The sequence below is a fragment of the Schistocerca serialis genome, chromosome 8, assembly GCF_023864345.2.
Source record: "Schistocerca serialis cubense isolate TAMUIC-IGC-003099 chromosome 8, iqSchSeri2.2, whole genome shotgun sequence".
Lineage (NCBI taxonomy): Eukaryota > Metazoa > Arthropoda > Insecta > Orthoptera > Acrididae > Schistocerca > Schistocerca serialis.
Genome location: NC_064645.1, coordinates 360799592 through 360827203, shown reverse-complemented (window position 1 = coordinate 360827203; position 27612 = coordinate 360799592). Strand labels below are relative to the sequence as shown.

Genomic DNA, 27612 nt, shown 5'->3' with positions numbered 1-27612 from the left:
CTGAAGATAAACTTTACAAATACCCAATTATCAAGTAAATATGGAGGCAATTCATTTCTATTTTTAGTGCTTATTTTTTACTTTTCTTTAATCATATACTTGCACTGTCCTGGCAGAATGCTGCACCACAATTTTTGTTTATTCTCGGAACATGCAATGTAATCCCCACTATACTTGCAAGTAAGGTCTTGTATTCATTTATAGGCAAGAGGAAAAAAAAAACAACCAAAATATGAATCTTATAATTCACACGTAAGTAATTCTTTACTATGGTCTAGCACTAATAATGTATGCAATCCACTTATACCTGTCCAGTACATCTACTGTTTCTTTGCCTCGTTTGTTAACCCCGAGTTTGAAACTTTCGGGTTCTCTGCCTGTTCTCCATTTTAGCATTTGTCTGGTACTTTCTTAGTTTCAACAATTTAAACGGCCAGTTCCTGCTCATATTTTCAGCATAAAGCACTTCAAATTCTGTTCTTTATGGTCTACTCTTAGGTCACACATTTTTACGAGTGAAACCAACTTTTGACTTTAAGTCCTATAAAGTCTTTAATGTTTTTTTTCTAATAACCCATTTGGAGGGCACGATGAATCAACTTTGGCTACTCTTCATTGTATTAGATTTCTTCAGTTTCCAAATTTCCTTCATCCTTTTAGAGTGTTGTTCCCTTTCTTCTTGAGTCCACTTTTGTCTAGTTATTTTCTTTCTCTCCTGAAATTCTGCCTTTTGAACTGCCTTTCTGAAATGTGTTCTGTTTTCTATTGTGTCTATTGTAACTCCAGCATTTTCAATGTCCTTTTCAGTCTCTATGAACCATGCTGGCTTGGATTTGTAGCTATTGAGTAATGTGAATATCCACCTGGTTAGTCTGTTGTTATCCATTCTGAATATATGTCCAAAAAACTGTAGTCTCCTCTTCCTCATCACATCAGTGAGTTTCTCCGTTTTCAGATATAGCTCTCTGTTTGGTCTTAACCTGTATTCAGCATTATCGTTTCTTTTAGCTCCCAGTATTTTCCTTAAAATTCTTCTTTCAACCTTCTCTAGTTTCTCAAGATCTCCATTTCTTGTTAGTTTAAGTGTTTCTGCCGCATAGAGAGCTTCAGGTCTGGCCACTGTTTGGTAGTGTCTTAATTTCGTGTTCCAGGACAAGGATTTTTTATTATAAACGTTTTTGGTCATATGAAACACTCTTTCCATTTTGTGCACTGTAGTTTCTATAGCTATCTTTTCTTTGGCATTGTATGTAATCCACTCTCCTAGGTATTTAAAGGTATCTGTTTTGTATATTGTGTTGTTGTCAACTGCAATATTTTGAGGAGCATCACAGATGTTTGTCATAAACTTTGTTTTTTAATAGGATATTTGTAGTCCTACTTTGGCTGCTTGTTTCTGTAGTTCTCGTATTTGTTCTTGGGCATTGTGTAGTGAATCTGTAATCAACGCCATGTCATCTGCGAAGGCTAAACAGTCGACAGTGATCTTGTTTGGATTTCTCCATAGTTGAATCCCTTTAGTATTGATGGCCTTCCTCCATTCTCGAACTAATGGTTCTTTTACAAACTATAAAATCCACTGCTGATGGACGTAAGCTCCTAAAACGTCTCAACTGTTAACATATCAAAGCTAAAACGATGATTTAACAGGCAAATAGGTCAACCCTACCTTGCAATAACCATTTTATGCGATCATATACTAATAACAATGATTTACAGGCCCCAAAACCACATTTTTCTTGACATTTGGCAGGAAGGGTGAGAACTCTTCCACAATAGCAGATGATGTCCAGACAAGCAAAACGTTAAATAGGAAGCAATACATTAACTGAAACAATCAGCTCACACCCTGCTGCACACATGGAAGTAGCTTTGTTGTTTTGACCTCCAAGCACAAATAGTAGCTTCTCTGCATTTTTTTTAGCTTCTCTATAATTTTTTCAGTCCCTCCTCTCACGGCTAACTTTTAGCCTTAAGTGCATACAAGGGCTGGCTGATACACTCTACATACTCCACATCTTATCCTCTATAAATATTTTTTCTAAACTACTTGCAAAAGGAAACAAGTTATGAAGTGAAAGTATCACTTACCAAAACACTTTGAAAGATTGGTTTGTTTATCAATGAATACTTTGGCTGACACAATGTTCCCAAAGGGCAAGAAGGTGGATGCAAGATCAGTATCACTGAATTCTTGTGGTAAGTGGTAGATGAAGAGGTTTGCTCCCTCAGGCCCCTCTATCTGCTTGCCAGCTGGACCTGTAGTGCTGCCAGCCCCTGTTATGCTCCCAGGTCCAGAGCCACCTCCGTGGGCACCGCCACTGCCGAATGCTGGAAAACCTGCGGTGCAAAGAAACGCTTGGCACATGCACGCACGTGGATAGCAATAGTATTATTATATCTTTATAAATGTTACTGCATGCATTTTATCCAAATACTTTTACTTGAAACAGTGTAGTGAGGGAAGTTATGAGGTTATATTAATAGTGCTACAAATTAGCAGCAAGTAAAGATGACAGCTTTCTAGTTACGTGCTTTAGCTACCTACTAATCTGCATTCTACTTTCTGTTGCTAAAGTAAAAATTCATTCTTCCACATTTGCTACAGAGAATTTGCAAAGTTTATCATAATATTCTAATACCATCTTGTCAAAAAAAAAAAAAAACATTGAAAACCTTAGGAATAACTTGAACTTTAACTTTCAATAACTTTGAGTAATGCCAACATACTACCAACCTATTCTGTATCAGAGATCAGTTTTTAATGCTGTACAACATATTGCAGAAATGTGGAAATGATTATGTCCCCTCCCCCCACAAGCCCCTTACACTACAACTCTTAAGGCAAATATTGTATCTCTTAAGTTTAATACTGTAGATGGTAACTGTGCTGTTTATGTAGGACCATTAAAGGTGGTTGTAGATAAACAGTAGGTCATCCATGGATGTCTCTCAGCAGATTATTGTGGGAACAATCTATCATATTGTGCCCTCATAGGTTTGATTCAGGTAAGGGAATTTCACTAGCCACAAATAAAAAAAAAAAAAAAAAAAAAATGTGACAAAGAATTGCCAGTGCTGTTAACCAGTCTGGTTCTCAAAGTCAAATGAAGTCAAGTTCGAAGCGCAGCAAAGGAGCTTCAATGCCTTAAACTAAAAAACTTTTTTTCTAGGAACTCTAAGGTACTACATCTGTACCCATCCTTTTTTTTTTTTTTTTTTTTACTGTTTTGATGCAATCTGATACAATCCAGCAAAGCAATTAGGCCTGAGAATTAATTTTAATTCAGCAGAAGCATTCATTACTTTACCTTCAGAAAAATGATCAAAATCTGAATGTGCTAAAGGAATGTACCTGAACTGTTTCAGTTTCTGGATGCATGTTGTGTACGGAGGATTTAGCACAGATTTCTTTTACATCTGCCATAACTGTGGTGTCACCGCCAGACACCACACTTGCTAGGTAGTAGCCTTTAAATCGGCCGCGGTCCATTAGTATACGCCGGACCCGCGTGTCGCCACTGTCAGTAATTGCAGACCGAGCGCCACCACACGGCAGGTCTAGAGAGACGTCCTGGCACTCGCCCCAGTTGTACAGCTGACTTTGCTAGCGAAGCTTCACTGACAACTACGCTCTCATTTGCCGAGACGATAGTTAGCATAGCCTTCAGCTACATTTGCTATGACCTAGGAAGGCGCCGTATTCAATTGATAATTGATATTATGAAGCATGTACCGTAATGAGAGATGTTCTACAATTGTGGATTAAAGTTAAGTATTACATCATCTGCGTACTTTATTTACAATTCTCAAGATATTGTCCTGTTCTTTAGACCTCACGCCAGTAATTAAACGCGTGCATTTCGGCCTCCTCTAGAAAAACAGTGTTGGCTCTTCTGCCAACACTACAATAACAACATATGTAATTGCTCACCACTGAACATTGGTTTTATGTGCTTGCATTTTTCTTTTCTTTAGACACAATTTGTGAATCTGTCTGTGGTAATATAGAATTTTCCGAAATGATCTCTTACTCTACAATTTTATATTTATCATATTGTGTGTTTTCCAGAGTTTGACAATTCCAATTTCAGACTGTATTTCAGACTTAATACTGCAGAGCTTTCTTTCATATGAGAAATTAAAAGGGTGTTTTACTATGACTTAACTGAAAAGAATCCCTCTTTAGGATTTTTATTGCCATAAATTTTGTTCGTCCACAGGGATTATAAGTAAGAGCAAAAATTCATGTCCAGCAATCACCTATTAAATTGATTTATCACTTACACAATGACCTCCTCTAAATTACTTCTTGCCTTAATTGTGACACTCAGCACACAACAACAATTAGAAGCAGACTAAGGGGGGCAACAGCTTTACTACACAACATAAAAAATTAAATACCAAAAATACACTGATGTATACAGCAAATAAAGAAAAGGTGCCATGCAGTGTTGGTAATACCAGAAGTAACACTAAGAGACAAATGGTGCCTCTCTCTCGTTCTGCCAACCTTCCAATTCATGCAATATCTACTTTCTTTTTTAAGTAGTCAGATCACTGTACTTGATAAAAGAAGAACTTACATTTCATATTGCTATAATTAACAGAAAAACCACAGTCAAAGGAAAGGCATCCAGCAGTCACCGTCTTGACACTGACCAGCAGGAGACAGAAAAAACATGTGATTTTTGAAAAATAGAGAATTAATTTCATAGCCCTATAAGTGACGATTAACAATATTCAAACGAATTTATTGTTATTGTCTTTGTTGAAATTTCTGTAAATTAAGTAGTTGCTGGAAGGCTTGAAACAACTTTTCACTGAAAACAGTGAATTTGTGCGTCTTTATATTCACTTTGTGATTAAACCAATGTACCTAAGCTTCAACACTGTAATGCAGTTACAATGCCTTTATTATTGTTTTCATTTGAAAAAGATGTGAACTACAGTTAACTTGTGTGATTAACATTTCCACCAATTATTTGTTGAATTTCCCTGCAGCAATAAATTTGAACTTTCCTACAATTTGTCAATATTGCCCAGAATTTTATTTAATCATATTTTTACTGTGTTTCTGATGCATATTACCAACAGTAATATTTAACTATCACTTTTGGGTGACTAAAATATGTAACATTTTCTGTGTTCGTATCAGAGTGGGAAAGGAACAAATGGATGAATTTTTAAAAGAAAGGGAAGAATGGGCAGTGAGACAAGGTGACGTCATTAGACTTAGGACTTAGTGGTGAGTACCTTTCTCCAGCACTCCAAAACATCACTGGTGCTTATTGTTTTGATCCCTCTAAAGCCACGGTTACTGTCTATCGAAAATATGTCGCTGATGTATGTTAATGATGCAGCAGTAACTCAAAAGTTTTACATAATGAATGAAATGATCATATGGCGTTGTTGGCCGGTAGGCCCCATGTGGGGAAGTTCGGCCGCCATATTGCAAGTCCTTTTTAGTTGACGCCACTTTGGCGACTTGCGAGTCAATGATCATGAAGAACACACAACACCCAGTCATCACGAGGCAGAGAAAATCCCTGACCCCACCGGGAATCGAACCCGGGACCCCGTGCGCCGGAAGCGAGAACGCTACCGCAAGACCACGAGCTGCGGACAGTTTTACATGATCTATATATGCAATAGGACATTTACCTGTCCATCCACCATTTACAATTCCAAAGTAAAATCACAGGATGTTGGAGAAAATAGGTGATGTGATGGGAATGACAGAAGAAAAATTAGGACAGTCTCCCATATTTTCCTGGCGATTCGTCATTATCTCATAGAGATCAGGTGTTCTGCCAATCATCCACATCTCCACAACTTTATCTTCAATGCCGTAACTCAATGTCATTGTCATATGTCCCTTGACACAATTTCAGGGAACACATGATGAAGACATCCAGTTACAGGTTCAAAATATCGTGTTGGAAAGATGTGGATCACAGGGAGAATACCAGAGCTAACAAGATGACAGGAAAATTAGGGTTCAACAGCCCAGGGACACATGATCATTGGAGCTAAAGCGGAAGCTCTGGCTGGGGAAAGATGTAGAAAAAAAAGCAGCTGCATCCCTTTCAAGGAAACCATCCCAGCACTTGCTTTAAGCAATTAAGGGAAACCACAGAACACCTAAATCTCTGTCATTGGACAGAGATTTCAACACCCTCTCTTGAATGCAAGTCCACTGTCCTACGCACTAGGGTACCTTACATAGTGAGGTGATGAAGCAGTAAACAAATATCAAGTGTAAACTCTCATGAATAGTTCAGAATCAAGTGATGAGACAACTAACACAGAAATGAAAACTACAGCCATCATCTCTCCATATCCTTATTGTAAATGTTAACTGCTAGTCTACAGCACCCATTCCCTGATTGTAAATTCACTGTGATGCTCCTCTGCTTTCAATGGTGGTGCACTTGGCATGACCACGGTTGGAATTACCACTGATGATAAGGTCATAAATACAGGATAACACTACAAATCACAACATTACTTGCCGCAGGGATGACAGACGTGCAAAGTTAGCAGTACTGCTGAACATAAGTTTTTGGATATTACTTCCAGTAACACAAAAAAAAAAAAAAACAGAATCTTTGCGTGTACAGTTCTCGAAGAAAATCTGTCTTGAAACACTGGGTTACTGGGGAAACAAGATACAATGAATGAACAGAAAGTAATACTGGTCCAAAATCAAATAATGAAAATGGAATGTGACTGATTTATAGTATTATTTTTATAGCAGTCAGCCTTCACAATACAGTCCATCACTATATCCTGTTTGAATTCCAGAACAATCAGATCATTTATCAGAATGTAAATAGTTCAGAAGAGTTATCTCCATTTTGAGCAAAAAGGCAAAAGCAAGAAGGTCAAGATGATGATTACACATTAAACAAAACTAGTGTGACAGTATACACAAGAAATACTAAGGTGCAGGGTATAGAAACAAATGAAAGAAATTTTTATGTAAAATGGATGTGAAACAAAACAAGAGGATTTTGGTACATGAAGTGTGTGCTAACAAAGTATTGTTTACTTGATAATGAATGTTTAGCCCTTAACAGTGCTGGAATATTTGGTACTTTCAGGGTGCATGGGGTAGGTTTCACAATTAGACTGCTCATATTAATATGAGTCATTAGTAATTGGTTATAATTGAAGGTATTGTACTTTTGGAAAGTATATTATTCAGCCTGGGAGTTTGGTAGGTCTGAGGGTCTTTGACAGTATTCATCTCATTCGACATCTCCATCTTATTTCAGATAATGACGGCGTGAAATCATTCTCTTTGTACAGAAGCTCTAAATGACGACACAGTGTAGTACCCTGTAGTAAGATGATACTGCTTTGTTGGTTGGAGTGGCATCACTTTGTTCAGACTGAGTCACAATAACCCACTATATTTTCTTGCCTAGAGGATCATCAAGGTATTTCACTATTAAGCATCAAGAAAAATTTTAAAATTCAAAAAGCCATAGTAGCTGTATGTTAAGCATTTTCCCTATCCTATTACACCATTATTTCTCCATTCACAGCACTTTTCCTCTTGCTTTCTTTTTAGTTAGTACTACTACAACTCTGGAGAATTAGCAGTTAGTAGCAACTCATCACACACAGAATAATATCTGGCAAAAATCATCATTATATGGACATCATTAATTTTTATTTAGTGAATGTAACCTACATCCAATTTTAAAATTCATCTTTGTAGGATTTCATTAAAAATGTTGTATTTTTGATCAGTCTGCATCTATACTCCACAAGCTACCTTACAGTGTGCAGAAAAGTTGATTCCTTCATAAATACAGGCATGAAAACAATTAGTGCTGATAAGCATCCAGATTAGCTCAATTTCATGGATTTCTTCGTATCGATCAGTTTTGTAGATGAATGTAGGAGGATGTATGTTGCCCAACTCTTCTTGAAAAGCACAAACCAAAAAAATTGAATGGCGCACCTTGTATGATTTTTAGCTGGCAAGAGCCCTGGATTGAGGGTGGAGGGTGTAGTGACTCGACACACACAGAAGTTCATACATGCCAGACAGAGATTTAGTGATTGAGATTCTGATGTTGTCTAAAGACGGACATGTATGGGTACAGTATCTACTACTGAAAACAGCAACATCTGGAGTTCAAGACATTCATGTTATATGATTCCAGAATTGTGTATGTACAAAAAGGAACAAAATTAGACAAAATATATGAAGACAAGCCACATTCTACTAAGATTGTAATGAAATAGATAAAACTATATCTGAATAAAGATTGTTGCCTTAATGGCAACTAACTACTACAACTCGCCTCATTGACTTACTTCTTTTTCAGAAAACTGATGTGTGGAACTATGTGCCTGCCCAGAAGAGATATGCTTCCTATCATTTCACCACAAAAAACTAAATAAGATAGCCATTGATGCTTTTCAGTGGGGAAAATGGACAACAGTTCAATGGAAGGAAAGGGGAGAGGTATGTATCTTGACCACTATCAACAATGCTGAAGTTAAAGCAGTAAACAAAACATATGGAGAGGCTTGTGTTTAAACAGGCAGATGTCACATTCAAAAGGACAGGCAGAGTAGACAACTTTGGTAACAACTAAGGAAATCATAAAAGTAGAAAAATATTGGGGGGGAAAAAAAAAAAACGCACGCTCGAGTACTGTATTGCCATTATTGAGACCATTATCTAAAAACACAATTTCCAGCACTAATTCCACCAACTATTAGGAAACAACAGTAAAGAAGGACTTCTGCAAAAAGCAAGATACTATTGTGAAGACCAATGTCGTCCTATATCTTGTTCCCTGCTTTTGAATTATCACTCACTCACAAACATTTAATGCCATAGTAAAATTCGTATTTCAACTTCATATCGAAGACAAGGAGTTGAGGGGGAGGGGGTGGGGGGGCAGGAGAGAGAGGGGGAGGGGGGGGGGGAGAGAGAGAGAGAGAGAGAGAGAGAGAGAGAGAGAGAGAGAGAGAGAGAGAGAGAGGGGGGGGGGGGGGGTATTAAATTTCGCGAAACTTCAGTCAGTGTACAGAACATGAGTACACTCATAATTTTATTTACAGTGACCTTCAAAACTCAACATTTCAAGCTATATGAGGTACCTTTATATATCCATGTATTACAACATTCATCACAACACATTTTTCATTAATAAAAAGTATTGTGGTTTGGAACATACTTTGTAGAATTAATGTTACAGAGACAGAGGGAATCTTAAAGAGAATAGAAAAAATTGTTTCCATGTAAATAACTTATGTCTACATTCTATTAATGAGGCAGAAGACTACATAATTACAAAGCCTGATAAATGACTGCAAATCAAAGTAAGTAGTGATTATAGGGCTTTTGACACAGTAAAACTTTTGCTTTACAAAGACCACATGGAACTATACTCCGATTATAACTGCTCGTTACTTCTCATATTCACTTGACGCTACAGCACTGATACATCAGAAGGGCTATCAGCTGCACCTCAGTGATCACTCCAAAAACAGGGAGATGGTTGTTAAAAGGGGGCGGAATGCATTTTTTTTCTGCTGCAAATGGCAGGAGTTACATGTATTGGCAGCTATGCCCAACAGCAGGTTACACGTTTACATTGGACTAGACAACAACTTTAAGTGATGTGACACTTTGTGGTGCAATGACAACAGCAGATAGTCTGTGTGACACTGAGTGCTGAGAGGAGGAATAAGCTCCAGGACAAGAAGTATTAGCCAATAAGCACTTTCACTCTGTCAACAGAAATGAAACTGACTCCATTTTATCAAATAATAAATAAATTGTATAAGATGTAATGGACCTACACCATTTTTAGAATTATACCTGATGAAAGACCCTTAAAATTCTGAGCAAAAATAGATGAAAAAACCATCAACCTGGAGGTTAGCTTAAACTCCACAGCACTTTATTGGCCATGGTGCTATTGGAGGTGGTCCACTGTTGCCTTCCTCTTTAACCGAGTTACACAGCCAGTTATAAGAGGCCTTACCATGTTGCAACTCACCACTTTTCTCATTAACTAACACTGCCAGAAGTTAAAAATAACACACAAAAATCTTATCTGGCCAGGGATAGAATCCTTTGTCTGGGACCTTACCACTAAGACACCAACCCTATAAAACTAACGAAGCAGGAAAATTTTGAATAGTTATTTACAAAGAAAAATTTAGGGATAATTTAAAGTAATAAATTCGGCATTTTGGAAATTAAGGTTACAGACGTAACAGGGAATTATTAACAATGAAATTTCAGCAAACAGCGAAAGCTGTTTTTGGAATGAGGAGAGCAAACAAAAAGAAAATCTCAAGGGAAAATGAGTGTATCCAGAAAATGGTTATTGACACATGATAGGACTGGTTAGACACTGGACTCGCATTCGGGAGGACGACGGTTCAATCCCGCGTCCGGCCATCCTGATTTAGGTTTTCCGCGATTTCCCTTAATCACTCCAAGCAAATGCCAGGATGGTTCCTTTGAAAGGGCACGGCCGACTCCCTTCCCCGCCCTTTTCTAAGCCGATGAGACCGATGACCTTGCTGTCTGGTCTCCTTCCTCCAAAACAACACAACCCTACCCCATGATAGGACATGCATAGTTGATCCGAACTATTCACACTGTGCTCTAGAGAGGAACAAGTGGGACAAAGAAAACTTGTAAATGGAACAACTGAAAACAATAAGAAAATCCAAAATGGCATGCCACCACCTCAAAAAAACTCTCCACCCTGTACGCCACCTACTCATGCCTTGGGACCACCACTGCCCACCACCTCTACAACAGCCACCAAACATCCCCAACATCACCTCATAGCTGACATACCCTGCCTCACAGAACCACAACATTTACCACATCCTCAGAAACTCACTCCCACCACCACACAGAACCCGGAACCCAAACAGACCCGGAACTCAGACAGACCCGGAACCCTGTCATTAATCTTTCCTCCAAAAGCAAACACTGGAAAATCCAGTATGGAATAATGACAATATCACAAAAAGGATAGATTGCTACTGTTTGCCCCACTCCAAAATTCAATCACAATGGACTTATCAAAGAAATTCTCTCCTTTACCTGGTCTTTCTGGAAGAAACATTTCTTTCACTGGCAACCTTAACAATCAGACTCAACCCAAAGCCAATGCTGAAGCTAGTCTGACTCAGTTCACTCCATCCAACTGTAATCCAACCCAACTGCCCACAAATCACCCCATTAACATTCCTCACCATCATTCCGTAAATCTCTCAAACTGGAATCTAACCTTACAGTCACAGAAAGAACTGCAATCCATCTAAAAACTGATCTTGACCTTATAACATTACCTGCTGACAAAAGGCTGTAGTTTTGAACTACAGAGATTACCTATTGGAAGGACTCCACCAGCTGTCAGATCTGTCCACCTACAAACACTGCCACAGGGACCCTTCTCCACAAATCCAACAATATCTACAGTCTCCCCTCAAATCCTTAGGCCCATCTCACAACCTCTCCCCAGAGTCAACCTCTCTTCTCACACCTGCCTTTCCCTGTACTCCCACCTTTCACTTGCTTTCTGAAGTCCGTAAACGCAAGTACCCATAACGTCCCATACAAAAATACCAATTTCCTCACCTGACTCTCCACTGTTCCTGTTCCTCTACCTACCTTTCCCAATGACTGACCGATTCCAAACCTACAGCCTCATTCCTGGTCAACCATGACCAACTACATCCTCACCCACACTTACCTCACTTTTGAAGTTATCACCTGCAAACAAATCCATGGTACAGCATTGGGCATCCACTTGGGACCTTACACAAATCTATTCAAGGGCTGTCTAGAGGAAACCTACCTTACCAGCCAGAATCCCAAACCCCTAACCTAGTTCAGTTTCATTGACAACATCTTTGTCATTTGGACTGAGGATGTGAACACCCTATCCACATTCCTCCAGAACCTCAATCCCTTATCCCCCAGTTGCTTTGCCTGGTCATCCTCAACCAAACAAGCCATTTTCCTCAATGTACATCTCCACCTCACAGATCGCTGCACCATTATCTCCGTCAATGTCAAGCCTAGTAGCCCCCAACAATACCTCCACTTCGACAGCTGCTACCCAAGGAGTTCCTTCTACACACACTAGACGACCAAGGTCATCGCATCTGTCATGATGAGCACTGCTTCTTCTAATATGGCAATGGTCTCAGTGAGGCCTTCACAGACTGAAATTACACTCCCAATCCTATACAGAAACAAGTCTCCTATGTCTTGTCTTTCCAGTCATCTACTACCCCCTCACAATTGCACCTTCTGGCCACCAAGCAGCACTCCCCTCATGACTACTTAAAGTACTACCCAGGAATTTAGTAACTGAATTACATTCACCACCAGGGTTTCTACCAACACTCTTCATGCCCTGGAAGAGGAATATCCAGCCCACTATCCTTCCCACAGTGATATACTGCCAATCACCAATTCTGCACAATATCCTTGTTCATTTGTACACAACCTCCACTCCCAACCTCTACAATAGAACCAAATGCAAGACCTGTCCCAGACATCCTCCTACCACCACCTACTCTGTTCTAGTCACTCGCATCACCATCAAAGGTAGTGCTGCTTGTGAAAGCAGTCATGTGATCTACAAACTATGCTGCAGCCACTGCACTGCTTTCTACATGAGCAAGACAACCATCAAGCTTTCTGCCTCCATGAATGGCCACAGGCAAACTGTGGCCAAGGGACAGCTGGACCATCCAGTTGCTGAATATGCTGCCAAACACAACGTGCTTCACTTAAATGACTGCTTAATGCCCTGCACCATCTGGATCATTCCTCCCAACACCAGCTGCCCTGAACTGCGCACATGGAACTTCTGCTGCAATATATCCTACGTTCCTGTAACAACCTTGGCCTCAACCTTCGCTTGTTCCTGTCCATCCACCTATCAATTTCCCTGCTCCCAATCCAGCCCTACAGAGGCTTTTATTCCACCAACACACCAACTGGTCTCTTTCCTCTACTCTTCACTATGTTGCTGCCCCTCTGCCCTTAACTTCCTAACTGCACCTAGCAGCACTACCACATCCCCACAATATCCCTGAATACTCCCACAAGCAGCACTACACCCTCCCCCCCCCCCTTTCCCTGTTATTCCCCCCCTCCCCCTCATTGCCCCAGCCTTTCCTTATCCCCACTGCCCGTTGACTGTTTCTCCCATTACATAAAATTGCTCAAAGTCTGAAGATAGTGGTATGCATGCACACAAGTACATTGCGATTGTGTGTTTCCTACTTCAGGGCGACGACTTTTGGCCAAAAGCTTAAATGGATAGTCATCTTTTTGTTGTACCTGTCTGCAACTCAACATCCCCTTTATATGGCGAGTAGTGATATATCCTTTTCATAATGGTCATTACTGGAAATGTTAAGACTAAGAAGAAAACCGAATGGAAACTTAAATGTTCTGTGGACACCAATTTTCACTAATGTCGATGAAAATAGCACAGCAACTAACAAAGAAATTTCTCCTGCCATTTCAAGTTTCCTTTTATATTTTTACACAGTACTATTTAAGACACACATCAGGAACATAGTTGGTATCTAATTACAACAAAGTAAATTTGCAAGTAATGCCAGAGAAGCTGCATAAACCTATTTCAGGTACAAAGAAAGGAAGGGAGGGAGGGTGCCTAGAGGAGACTTTTGTTCAGCAGAAAAGGTTAACTTCAATGGCAAAGTTTACAAAAAGAACAAACAAAATTGTCTGCAGAAAATCTGCACAGACAGACTAATGGAAAAAGACCTGACAATGCTAGAATTATATTCCTTCACAAGAGAGGAGGCAGACTCTGACTGAACACAGAAGAAAACTGTAACTTATTACCCTCCTCTCCATAATATTCAAGATATTTGCTAAATTTATCAGAAATGGGGTAGAACTCTAGATTTTAATAACAATACTATAAAAACAATTGTTGCCACACACACACACACACACACACACACACACACACACACACACACACACACACACACAGAGAGAGAGAGAGAGAGAGAGAGAGAGAGAGAGAGAGAGAGAGAGAGAGAGAGAGAGAGAGAGAGAGAGAGACAGGAAGTCTCTTACTGTACTGCAAAGGCCATACTGCGAGCAGCAGTGCAGGATGGAAGAAGAAAACTGAATGGTGGGGGTAAGGAATGTGTGCGAAATCTTATGGGACTTAACTGCTAAGGTCATCAGTCCCTATGCTTACACACTACTTAACCTAAATTATCCTAAGAACAAACACACACACCCATGCCCGAGGGAGGACTCGAACCTCCGCCGGGACCAGTGGGGGTAAGGAGGAGGCTGGAACAGGAAGGGGAGGAATAGCAATGTAGGAGTGGAGAATGGTGAAGTTCTGCTTGTGGTAGCATACAGGGATGATATGGAGAGAGAGAAGGGCAGCTAGGTGCAGTCAGGAGATTAGATGGAGGTGAGGGGAGGCAGTGGGAAAGTAGATAAGTAAAAAGACTGGTTGCGTTGGTGAAATAGAGGGCTGTGTAGTGCTGGAATGGAAACCGGGAAGGCTCATTTGGTAAGGACAATGACTGATGATGGTTGAGGCCAGGATGCCTACGGAAACATTGTAGGGACAGTTCCCACCTTCACAGTACAGAAAAGCTGGTGTTTGTGGGAAGGATCCAGATGGCACAGGCAGTGAAGCAGTCATCAAAATGAAGGATGTCATGTTTGGCAGTGCACTCAGCAACAGGGTGGCCCAATCGGTGGCCATTCATGCCGACAGACAACATGTTGGTTGTCATTCCTACATAGCATGCATAGCATGCAGCACAGTGGTTGCAGCTTAGCTTGTAGATCACATGGCTGGTTTAACAGGTAGCCCTGCCTTGGATGGGATAGGCGATGCTTGTGACCGGACTGGCATAGGTGCTGGTGGGAGGACGTACGGGACAAGTCTTCCATCTAGATCACAGGGATACGAGCCATGATATAAGGGGTTGGGAGCAGTGTTTTGTAAGGATGGAGAAGGATATTGTGTAGTTTCAGTGGGCAGTGAAATATGGGAGGTCCCCATGCCTTATCTCTCCAGTCACACACCACCTCCCAAAGTCCCACCATCCATAGAGGAGCATTTCCCTTCTGATCAATACCACAAGGACTGGAGCGACTGAATCATATTATCTGCCAGGATTTTGAATACCTCTTGTTGTGCCCTAAAATGAGGACTGTCCTATCCACTATCCTTCCTAACACTCCCACAGTGGTATTCCACCACTCACCGAACGTACACAATATCCTTGTCCATCCCTACACACAACCACTGCTCCCAACCCCTTGCCTTATGGTTCATGCCCTGTAATAGACCTAGATGTAAGACCTTTCCCATACATCCTCCCACCATTACCTACTCCAGTCCAGTCACAAGGATCTATGTCCCACCACAGGCAAGGCTACCTGTGAAACCAGTCATGTGACCCACAAGTGAAGCTGCAACCAATGTGCTCCTTGTTTTAGATGTAAATTCTAAGCAGATTATCAAAACTGCTAAATCTGAGTACAGCAGAGTAGTCAATCAACCAAAAATTGAGTGTTTTAGAAAACTGCTCAAAGATATGAACTGGAAAGATGTTTATAGTGCTTATGACATGAATGAAAAATATAACACATTCATGAACAATGTCAGTACCATGTTTGAAAACTGTTTTCCTCCAAAAGATACTCAAAGTAAACAGAAGTCTATAATAAAACCATGGATCACACAAGGAATAAAGATTTCCTGTAAGACAAAAAGGAAAATGTATCTGTCGACCAGGGATAGCTCCAATGCTGATGATTTAGCTAAATACAAGGAATACTGTAAAATATTAAAAAAAGTAATTCAGACATCTAAACAAATGCACTACGAGAAGAAGATAGCAATGTCAGAGAACAAAATGAAAACAATATGGGATATAGTGAAAGATGAGACTAGTAGAACCAGAAAGGAACAGGAGCGAATAGCACTAAGGGTAGGTGACACATTAGTAACCGATGGGCATAGTGTGGCAAATCTATTTAACAAGTACTTTATATTCGTTACTGATAGAATGGGATTGTCAGGATCAGTAAATAATGCCCTTGAATATCTGAAACTAGCCTTTACAAATAGTTTCAGGTACATGAATATGTCACTCACTTCACCAAAAGAAATAACTTCCATAATAGAATCTTTAAAAACAAAACATTCTAGTGGTTACGATGAAATATCAACAAAGTTAATTTAGGCATGTTCTTGTGTGTTTAGTACAATTCTAAGTTACCTGTGTAACCAGTCAATTATAACTGGGACATTTCCTGACTGGCTAAAATATGCAGATGTTAAGCCTCAATTCAAGAAAGGGGATAAAGAGATACCATCAAACTACAGACCAATTTCCCTTTTGCCAGAATTCTCAAAAATTTTAGAAAAAGTAATGGACAGGCAGCTTCTCAACCATCTAACCACAAATAACATATTATCAAGAACACAGTTTGGATTTTTGAAGGGTTCTGATATCAAAAAGGCTATTTACACCTACAGTGAAAATGTACTTAATTCATTAAATAACAAGTTACAAGCAGCAGGTATTTTCTGTGATTTGTCAAAGGCATTAGATTGTGTAAACCACAACATCCTTTTAAATAAATTAGAATTCTATGGTGTCACAGGCAGTGCTGCAAAATGGTTCAAGTCATACCTCGCTAACAGGAAACAAAAGGTGTCAGTGCATGGGACTACTGAATTAAGTCATCAGTCATCATCAGAATGGGAAGAAATTTCATGTGGTGTCCCACAAGGATCCATCTTAGGGCCATTGCTTTTTCTTGTGTACATTAATGATCTCTCATCAGTTACACTGCCAGAAGCAGAGTTCGTTTTGTTTGCAGATGACAAGTATTGCAATAAATAGTATGTCAAGTGTAGTTCTAGAAAGATCTGCTAATGATATTTTCATGGATATTAATAAATGGTTTAAATCCAACTCACTGACATTAAACTTCGAAAAGACTCACTATATGCAATTTAGAACCTGTAAGAGGTTTCCACCCAGCATATGCATGAAGTATGAAGAAGAGCAGATAGAAGAGGTTGACAGTCTTAAATTCCTGGGATTACAACTTGATAATAAATTCAGTTGGGAGGAGCACACCACAGAACTGCAGAAACGCCTTAACAAATCTCTATTTCCAATTAGAGTGTTAGCAGACACAGGCGACATAAAAATGAAAAAGCTTGCATACTTTACCTACTTTCATTCCATAATGTCATATGGTATAATATTTTTGGGTAACTCTTCAAGTCAAACAAAAGTTTTCAGAGTCCAAAAGCGTGTAATACGTATTATTTGTGGAGTAAATTCACGGACGTCCTGTAGAAACCTCTTCAAAGAACTGGGTATACTAACTACTGCCTCTCAGTATATTTACTCCTTAATGAAATTTGCCCTAAATAATATCTCTCTTTTTCCAACAAACAGCTCAGTTCATACATACAATACCAGGAACAAAAATGATCTGCACAAGGACTTAAAAGCACTTACTTTAGTTCAAAAAGGGGTCCACTACTCAGGAACACTCATCTTCAATAATTTGCCAGCAAACATATAAAATTTAGTTACAAATAAAGATCAGTTTAAAAGGAGCCTGAAAGACTTACTAGTGGCCAACTCCTCCTACTCCATTGACGAATTTTTTAATAGAAACAAATGATGTATTGTATATATTCATACTGTTAGTATTGTTATTTCAGCTTTTAAAAGAAGTGACATGTTCCACATCCACGAGGATCTCCTCAACACGGATCTATGGAACGAAAAACTAATCTGATCTAATGTGCTGCATTCTGTGTGGGCATGACAACAAGCAAGCTGTCCATCCACATTAATGGTCACCAATAAACTGTGGCCAAGAAACAGTTGGACCACCCAGTTGCTGAGCATGCTGCCCAACACGACTTTCTTCATTTCAGCGGCTGCATCACAACCTGTGCCACCTGGATCCTTCCCTCGAACACTAGCTTTTCTGAATAGCACGAGTAGGAACTCTTCCTACAATATATCCTACAGTCCCATAACCCTCCTGGCCTCTACCTTCATTAGTCATCGTCCTTCACCCACCCAAGCTCTTCTCTGTTTCCATTCTAGCCCTATACAGCCCTCTATTCCACCAACGCATCCACCGTCTTTTTACTTATCTTTTCCTGCCGCCCCCTCCTCCCCCCACCCCCAAATTAACCTCTGTACTGATACCTAGCTTTCCTCCTCTCCACTCACCTCATCCCCATATGCTGCACCAAGAGTAGCATTTTACCCCCCCCCCCCCCCCTCCCACCTCACTATCCCTCTCCAGCCTCCTCCTTACACCCATCACCCGGTTTGCTTCTCACATCACGCACTGCGGCTCACATTCTGGCTTCGGTGGCCAGAGACTGTGGTCATGTGTGTGTGAGTTGCATTTCCGTGTGTGCAGTGACAGTCTTTTTGTTGCACCTATTTGCAACTCAGCGCCTTCACTGTACGATGAGTAGCAACACTTCTTTTCATAATTCTGTTATTATTCCATCCTGGATTTTCCACTGTTCAACATTAGATTTTCATCATGTATATGGGCAGGTTGGCTTTATATATGGATAAATCATAAAAGAACATGGCTTACCATATGCCTGGGATTCACAGTTTAAATTAACCTTTTAATTCAGCTTAAACAAAACCAGTATAAACAGTCTTTGAGAAATAAGCCACTGATTTAGCTTATTACATTAAACTGAAAAATATATCTCCATGCCACTTCTCCCATTGAACATCATTATGCTGAAAAATCTGGAACTTTAGTGACTAGTCAGGTTAGAAGATTCCACAGACCAATAATTTTCTCAGAAAATTTAGAGATAGTTTTCAAATCCTTAATGCATTGACTGCTATGTGAGCCAATGTTGGCTCACAGTTACACAGGTTGTGACGCCACATGAGCCATATCTGGCTCACATGCAGAGTTGTGTTTCTAGGCCTTGTGAACCTCATAGGGCTCACAGGTAACGCATTTCAACTATAAGTTTAAAAGTTAACACTCTCATATTCTTAGTATCCAATATTTTTGCAGTTGGTAGCCATGATATTCCTAACTGCAACCGTTGGGAATATACTTGACAACAACTCAGTTGTAGTAGTCTTTTGTTAGTTTTGCTGATTGGTCATGTATGCTAGTTGAGGTTACGTTTGTGTATTTGATTAGCTTCCTAGTTTGTTTAAGGCCAAAAGAAGACAAACTTTGAAGAAATTGAAAAGCTAGTGAATGAGGCTATGCAGGATAGCTTATCAAGTTGTGAAAGTGACATTTTTGGTAACAAGGCAGCCACCCCGATTACGAGCCTGATAATGGATGTTGTGTTAGAGACCCAACAAAGCAACCGAAGTTTATTGAAAGTGATGACAAAGGGAGTGACTTTGAGGAACTGAGTATTTGTCATACACTTAACCCAGGTGATACTTTTCTTATCGGGTCTAGCTCTCCAGAAGATACATTAGGCCCACAAGACCATTCCAGCTCTACAGACCATAATTATTTAAAACCTCCATTGTTGCAAAATGTTGTGTACGTGAGTGTTATACACGACGGCTATAATTCTGAAAATGACACTGATGTAACACCAGATGGGAATATTACCAATGTCACAGATCTAATACACGCAGATGCTACTGAGGAGACAAAGATATTTCCTACGTGCTTTTCTGCTGCTTTATCAAATGATGTTGAGCAATTGTCTGCAAGAGGAAGCACATTTTCATTTCATTCATAATGATGTGTGAGTTTCTTGTGGCTGAAATAAATCAATATCTAAAACAAAAAATTAATTCTCAACAACTCAAGTCACAATTCCAGGTTAACAAAATGGAAAGAACAAATATAGCAGAGATGGAACGTTTTTTGTGGCATTGCAATGTGTATGGGCCTGGTAAAACGCTAAATTTAGCTTACTATTGGAGCAAGTCTATACTTTACTCTACCAAGGTTAGCTCCATTATGTCACGTAACTAGTTTGAAATACTCCTCAGACTATGTCATGCTTCTAACAATGTAACTAGACTTGAAAGGGATAGACTCCACAAAGTCCAACCCCTCTTAGAACTGATAGTACAAAAATTCAAGGACACAATTTGTCCCCAAGGGGAAATTTGTATTGATGGGACTATTATCCCACTTAGAGGACATTTGTCATTTCAGCAATGTGTACCAACAAAAGGCATAGATATGGGGTAAAGTCTTCAAACTTAGCCTTCCATCTGGCTATACATGGAACCTCAAAGTCTATGCTGGTAAGGAAGCAACTACAGGTATTTGTGTTTCACAAAAAGTAGTTATTGAGTTACTTGACCCTTTGTTGCACAATGGGATGACACTGTATTGTGACAATTGGTACAGTAGTGTACCATTGGCTACAGAACTAATGAATACCTCTACCCACCTTGTTGGCACTCTTAGGAATAACAGAAAAGATAACCCACAAACTGTAATACCCACAAAACTGAAAAAAAGGGGCGAACAGTGTGTTCACAGAGCAACACAAAAAACTCTGATCAAATGGAAAGATAAATGGGATGCATTGATGATTTCTATCAAATGTAACAATGATATGGTGCCTGTAAAATGTAAAAATGGCGCCTAAGTTTTGAAATCCAAAGCAGTCACAGACTACAATGCGGCAAAGTCATTTATTGATGCATCCGATCAGACAAGCTCATACTCAACGACACTTCGGCGTACAGGTAAAGGTACTGAAAGATTGTTTCCGAAATCCTTTTCGGAACATCAGTTGTAAATGCTCAAGTGCTGTACAACTTGACAAACAAAGGCTCCAAGTCTCGCATACAAATAATTCCTTTCAGGGAGCACTTGACTCTGCTGCTATTGAATGCCAAAGATCCACAACCACAAGCAACATTGCAACTGTTCCACGAAGACAACAGCCATCACCTTGTGATGGTAGATGGACCACAAAGCAGAGCATTCGAAGATGAGGTTCGTGGTGTTATAAGTGCCTGAAAAGAAAAGAAGAAAGAAAGGACGCTGCTAAGAAAGAGAAGAGGGTGTGCTCTAAATGCAATAAATGTGACAGTTTTATGTCCATCGAGTGCTTTAGCGACATTCACAATGCTGTGTTGAAAAAATAGAATATTCTAAGACCTTTATTCAGGAAATTATTGTCAGACCAAGCAAAAAAAAAAATTTTAATAATGTTATGTGTAGCTAATATAATCAAATAAACTAAATGTTTGGATCATTTGTTGAGAAATCATTTTTTATAACTGTTGTAGTTTTATATCACGTGAGCCACATGGGGCTGATGTGGCCACAGATAACTGTGTTAAAGTGTTGTTCTTGGGCCACGTGAGCCATATATGGCTCACACCTGTTATCAGTCCAGATCAGTCATAAATTGACATTTTAAGAAGTAACTTAACCCTACAGCTGATGAAAAAAAAATCGATTTGGCTTCAGACGTAATATTGTGATTTCAATGTCCATGGTCCAAATTTCATCAAGGCAGTTGATGTGTTAAATTGTGAAAATTAAAGAGAAATGTGAGTTAATGGAACATACCTGACCCGCCTTCAATTTGTAGATAACACAGTACTGCTTGCTCATAAAGCACAGACTTTAACAAAGATGGAAAGAACTTAACAGATCAAGTTTCAAAGCAAGCCTGAAAATTGGCTTCAATGACATTAATGGAATGAAACAGTTACAAAATGAGATTTTTTATCAAGATCAGTTGGAGACATCCATTACACACACAAGAAAAGGAATGGCCTGGATTGCTTCAATCAACAAAATATGTTTACTAAAATTTCTTAAGTTTTTGAAGAGGAAGTTTTGCCATTAGTGTTATTACCACTTTTCAGTTACTGTAGTGGGACAAGGACTTTTAATGTGGAAGCTAACACAAAACAATTGATGGTTGCTCAGCAAACAGAAAAAATTGCTAGTTGCTCAGCAAACAGAAAAGAGAGAAATGTTGGGAATTACTTGGAGAGAAAGTAATATTAACAAACTGATCCGAAAACTGACTCGTTTGTCAATTTTGATCATAATGTAAACTAAATGAAAGTGGGCACGATGTGTAGGCAGATATGGATTCCAAGGTTTACAAAATGAAAAAGTAGATGTACTAATAGGATGTGGGAAGGCAACAACAGGACATCTACAGGAACAACATGGATGTTTAGAAGCAGGCCTGAAGCATAATGCATACTGATGATGATGACCACAAAAATTTGAACAATTTTACACTATGAATTTGCATAATGTAGGGAACAAAGGAAATGAAGTTTGACAATAAACGCTATGGACAGATTGAATTGTATTATTTCTAAGATCATGAACGACCCAAACATAATTGCATTTTAGACAGTATTTCTCATACTACAACAATATCAGCTTCATTCCTGATGTTCTTTGGACTTAAATTACCTCAAACGAGGCAAGAGCCAGCATATCTAACACCAGCCAGCATATCTAACACCAAAATCTTCATTTCACCAATCACTACCCTGTTAAGTCACTCTCTTCCATAGTTTATCTCACTCCTAGCAGTTATGTTTTCTTGGCAGACCACTTCCTTTTGAACTTTTTGGGAAGTGCTTCAGTATACTCTTGGACCAGCTTCTATTCTCCTATCACAGCCCTATCTGAGCAGTTGCCAATTCCAAATTCTGTCAACCATTGTGTCCTGCACATGAAAATCTTATCCCGACATCTTTGTTACTTACAAGCAGTTACCAGAATACTTGCTGCATGTCACCGATTGTCCACTTCCACAACTATTAGCATATTCTTGGTCTTAGTTGTAATGTGTCAACTTTTGCACAGTGTGTATATTGCAAATGGTTCAATAATAGCTTTCCCTGTTCTTCCTTTGGATAACAATAACGGAATGATACGGCTCTCTGGGCTGAGCAAATCTCTGACATGGCAGTTTCGCATTTCCCATTTGCTATCAAAGCAGACCCAGCATGCTTGTATATTTTTCCACATCTATATTTCTCCAATGTCCAAATCTGTTGAGAGCTCTCCTACAGCAACATATTCACAAAAATTCTGCCATACTGATCTTCAAGCTCCTTCCTTTACAAATGATCTTTAAATTGTGTACCATGAATGAAAAAGGTCTGTCATCTTTAGCTATCAGCTCTTTCAGCAGAAAATGATAATGTGAAAAGATAATCTCTTACAGCAACTAACTACAGCGAAACTTTTGGTAATGGTGACAACTGAAGACTAAGAAGAAGAACTATCTAGATTTGAAAAAAACTTTACACGTATTACCCATACTGCTTCAGAAAGGACCAAAAGTTGTTTCAATTACTTTAAGAAAGGACCATAAATATTGGCAGCATTTTTGTTGTTTGGATGCCGACAGAAAAAAATCCACATTCGAAAAATGTATTTCATTGTCTCTCTTCCTTCAACAACTTTCCAAGGTGAAGATTACAGTAAATATTAAACATTCTGTACCAACTTGTCGGTGGATACATTACAACATTATATTTAAGTAATAGAGCAATGAATTTGGAGTTTGCCAATACCAGTGTACTGCTGGATGCCTGAGTAGGCAGATGTCAAGGCATCCAGTCCCAGCCCCGTACCATTGTGCGCCGCAGCTGCAGAACCCAGGCCATTGATGGAGGCCATTGAGTTCAGTGGTGACCCTGTCAAGCTGCCTAGCCCCATGCTCGTAACAGGGCTCAGTGGGCTACCACCTGACGTTTGTCCTGTTAGCGACCCTGCAAGAAACACATTTCAGTTGCCAAGAGAATTCTCAAACATCACAAACAATACTGTTCATTCTAAAGCTTAATGATAAGTTGTAGTACTGCAATCCATGATAAGTTGTACAGTACTGCACACTGGCCTCTATTATTACAGATATAGGCAACTACGTTCTGCATAAATATTGGCCTAGTATTGTAATTATTAAGCTAGCAGAGTAAGTTAAACAACACCTGTTTGACGTAACTCAGTGAGTGTTTTAAGATCAAAATTAAAACAAATTCTCTTTATGTTCCTGACCAAGGAGTGACTACTGCTGCACAAAGACATTCCAATTAACCTACTTGGAACTGTGTTTGCCTAAGGGAGACTGAAGTCTAAAGTGAGCCTTTTACCAGCAAGCTGAACTACTGGTCTTCTATGGACTAAGTGCACTGCATTGCAAGAAAAAGTCTCTATCTGCATGGTATGGTATTGTAGGGTAATAAAGAGAAACTAAACACAATAGATTTGAAAGGTGTCTCTTTCAAAACCCCTGTGTAACTATTTTCCAAGAAGTAACAGGTGAAAGTGAGAAATACAGGGTGTACACACAGATAATATAAAGAAGTTCCCGGATTTCCTGGTTAAAAAAGCACTTTTTCCCCATGTGAAAATACGCTGCTTCCAAGGTGAAAAATATGCTTTTTCCATGTTAAGTGACAGTATACTTTCCCTCGGAGCTGTAAAAATATCAATCCTTTGAATGGTAAAGTTTTTGTACATTAGCATAGAAGTTCCTGGCACTTCAGAGAATGAAAAAAATTTATAAAAAACTTTTGGAAAGACCTTTGATGTGCAGCAATGTTCACGCTGTATGTTTTCACATTCGTATTACGAAAGTATAGATTTGAATTCCACCAAATACAGCACATTAGTTTCCGGAGCATTTAAATCAAGACTGAAATGTGCTTTTGAAGTGGCTGGTCCTCAATACGTTAAGTTTTAAATGATTGTCACCTTCTGTGATTTAACACATTCATACCACATTCTCACAAGTAACAGAATTCATCTTGTGTTCCCAATATTTTCCTGTAACCTGTTAGAAATAGGTCTGTTTCAGCAATTGCAAGAGAGCACCAGAAAACAGGCATTACTCTGCATGGGCAGTTATGGATTGAAGTGCATATTTGTAAGTCCAGATAAACAAAGAAGTATGCTGAACCTGGTATTAAGTTTTCCACTGCCGTTTTCAGAACGCAAATTTTCTTGGAGTAACCAGTACGGCATTATTTCATGTTTTGTTCTTTATTATGGCATAATGCCATACATACCAGAAGATGAAGGAGTGCACTTGAAATTCAGTGAACAGTTGAAACTAGCCAATAGTGTGGAATGAAACACTTCATTTCTAATAAATTGGTGCCGCTGCAGGAAATATCAATAAAAGCCACATTTATTTAGCAAACCGATGAAAATAACTTCATTGTTGTGCAAGGTGATTAAAGCTTGACTGCCAAAAATGTGGAAATAAAATATAATCAGAAAACAGAAACTAATAAAATTTTGGCCTTCCATAATTATATGAATTATTTTAATTCACTTGACGACTCCCAGTCACAGAAATCCGTTTTGTTTTCATCTGATGTGAGAACTATAAATGAGGAGGCAACAGCAAAATCACTTAAACATGAACACAGCTCACGTGGAGACTAATCCCCTCCCCACTACAACTCAGACTGCTCTGCGCATGCAAGAATCAGGCAGCTTAGGCACGCTAGTCAAATTTTTCCAGGTAGCATCTGGCTGCTTGTTACTACTGTTGATACAGCTAACAGCCACATTTCAAGTTGCCAGAAGAGGGAAAAGGTACTGCCCATACGCAATTCAATTGCACATGCATGTGAGCCTGCTGGCAATTACTCAAACAAACTTAACATAAACAGTTGTGACATCACACTCGTCGGCAGCAGTTTGCTGTTATGAAGCATTCTATAGACTTCGTCCTAAAGCCTTTGACACATTGTGCTGTTTATCATTTCTTTCTAGTTAAAATTACATAAATTTAACTATTGTCTAGAAGAATGAAAAATGCCCAGAATTCTAAAAAAAACTGCTGGGTTTTTCGCAGTTTTCTCTCGGACGAAAAAATTCCTGAGTTTTTCCCATAATTTGGTTGTCCCACACATATAAACGCTGAAATATTGAAGGTGATCCATTATTTCAACATGTTTCACAGAAAAAATGTTTTTTAGCCACCAATATTCCTGTATTGTGATGATCTGCTCTCCTAATTTTAAACAAAGTGAGTTTTCCTCTTTGGTAGCACATGGACACCTGAATGTAAGGACTCTGCATGTGCCCAAGAACTACTGAATAATCCAAAGACACAATATGACTCAGGGACTGTCATTCCAACCATTAAGATATACGAAGTCTGTACATATTCAAACAACTTCAACGAAGTGTTACGAATAATATTCATCTCTTAATCTACTTTTACAAACGGTTATTGTGACTTAATTAAAAATTAATCACATATGCTTTGTATGATCCAAAGAAAAAATTTGTTCCTTCTCTACTACTACTTAAGTGTACCACTTATGTTACCTTTGGATGCAATAAAATAATAGCTTAGTAAATTTAAAGCTTTCACTATTGGTCCAGCTTTCAACAGGAGTTTCTATAGGCCAAATCCAATAAAATCTCTGTGAACACGGTATTTTGAGGGTATCACACTTCATATCACTTCGTGTAGCATGCAAATTGGGGAGGAACGGAGATTGCAGGAGGGCAGGAGGTGGAGAGGGCTGGGGGAAGGGGGGGGGGCTGGCAGGAGATAGATAGGGGGGAGAGAGGGGGGGGAGAGAGGGAGAGAGAGAGAGAGAGAGAGAGAGAGAGAGAGAGAGAGAGAGAGAGAGAGAATATGTGGTGCAGGAAATCATTATCCACTCTCTTACTGCCATGCCATGCAGAGCTCTTTTCTCATATTTATTTGGGATAGGGCAATACCAGCAGCAGGATCATAAAATCTTTCATGCACAAATAAAGCAGACATATTTTGGAGGAAAACAACACTAATAAAATTTCCATTGGTTTCCATTTACACTAATTACTGGTTGACTATGGAACTAAGAGAAGTAACTGGAACCAATTACAGAATTTGGCAGCAAAGTTTGCCACTTGGTCCATGTGTTAAACTCAATCAAAAGCATACACAGTTAGATACAAAAAATGGTGTTGCTCAGATTGAAGTTACGCGGGGTAGAAGTGCTCACCTGTACTGCTTGTTTTTCCTAGGAGACCTGGATCCCATCAGAGAAGAAATGAAAGAACGAGTATTAGAGACTGATAAGTAGTTGCAAATCACCATTTATAATTTTCTAAATGTTCTATGAACAAAAAAGAGGATACTACGTGTTTCATATCAGGATTTGAAACTGTGGGGGGGAGAGAGAGAGAGAGAGGAAGGAGGGAACAAACAAACACACAAACACACACACACACACACACACACACACACACACACACACACACACTTGTATGTTGCAACGTTCACTGAGACAGGTCCAAACAAATCTGTTATTTAGTTAGAAGGATTAGTTTTTTCGTATTTCACTGAAGTACTGTTTTCCTTTTACTGCAGATACCACCAGTTTATTTGACTACTAAGTATAATCTGCATAATCTCACCTGCACTACTTGCTTTCCTTAGGAGTGCTGAATTTCCCAGTGTATGGTTAGAAACAGAAAGAGAAAGCAGAAAATAATTAAACAATGAAGCACATAAACTGTCTGGAGGAAAATTATTTATAAAAATATCCAGTTTAAGTGAA

The 27612-nt window shown here is 39.2% G+C and overlaps 1 protein-coding gene across 19 annotated transcripts in view; it reads right to left on the bottom strand.

The window, feature by feature from the left end:
- Window positions 1-27612, bottom strand: part of LOC126416640 (CUGBP Elav-like family member 2) — a 764867-nt gene that overhangs the window by 5504 nt on the left and 731751 nt on the right. For 6 of the 19 annotated variants that reach the window (XM_050084416.1, XM_050084418.1, XM_050084424.1 and 3 more), the window contains 2 exons: window positions 23614-23811; window positions 2092-2340 (listed from right to left, as the gene is read on the bottom strand). In XM_050084416.1, coding sequence (XP_049940373.1) covers window positions 2092-2340; window positions 23614-23811 — 447 coding nt within the window. Of the gene's footprint in view, window positions 1-2091; window positions 2341-23613; window positions 23812-27054; window positions 27082-27469; window positions 27497-27612 lie in introns of all 19 variants that reach the window. The other 13 variants (XM_050084409.1, XM_050084410.1, XM_050084415.1 and 10 more) reach the window with 4 other exon arrangements.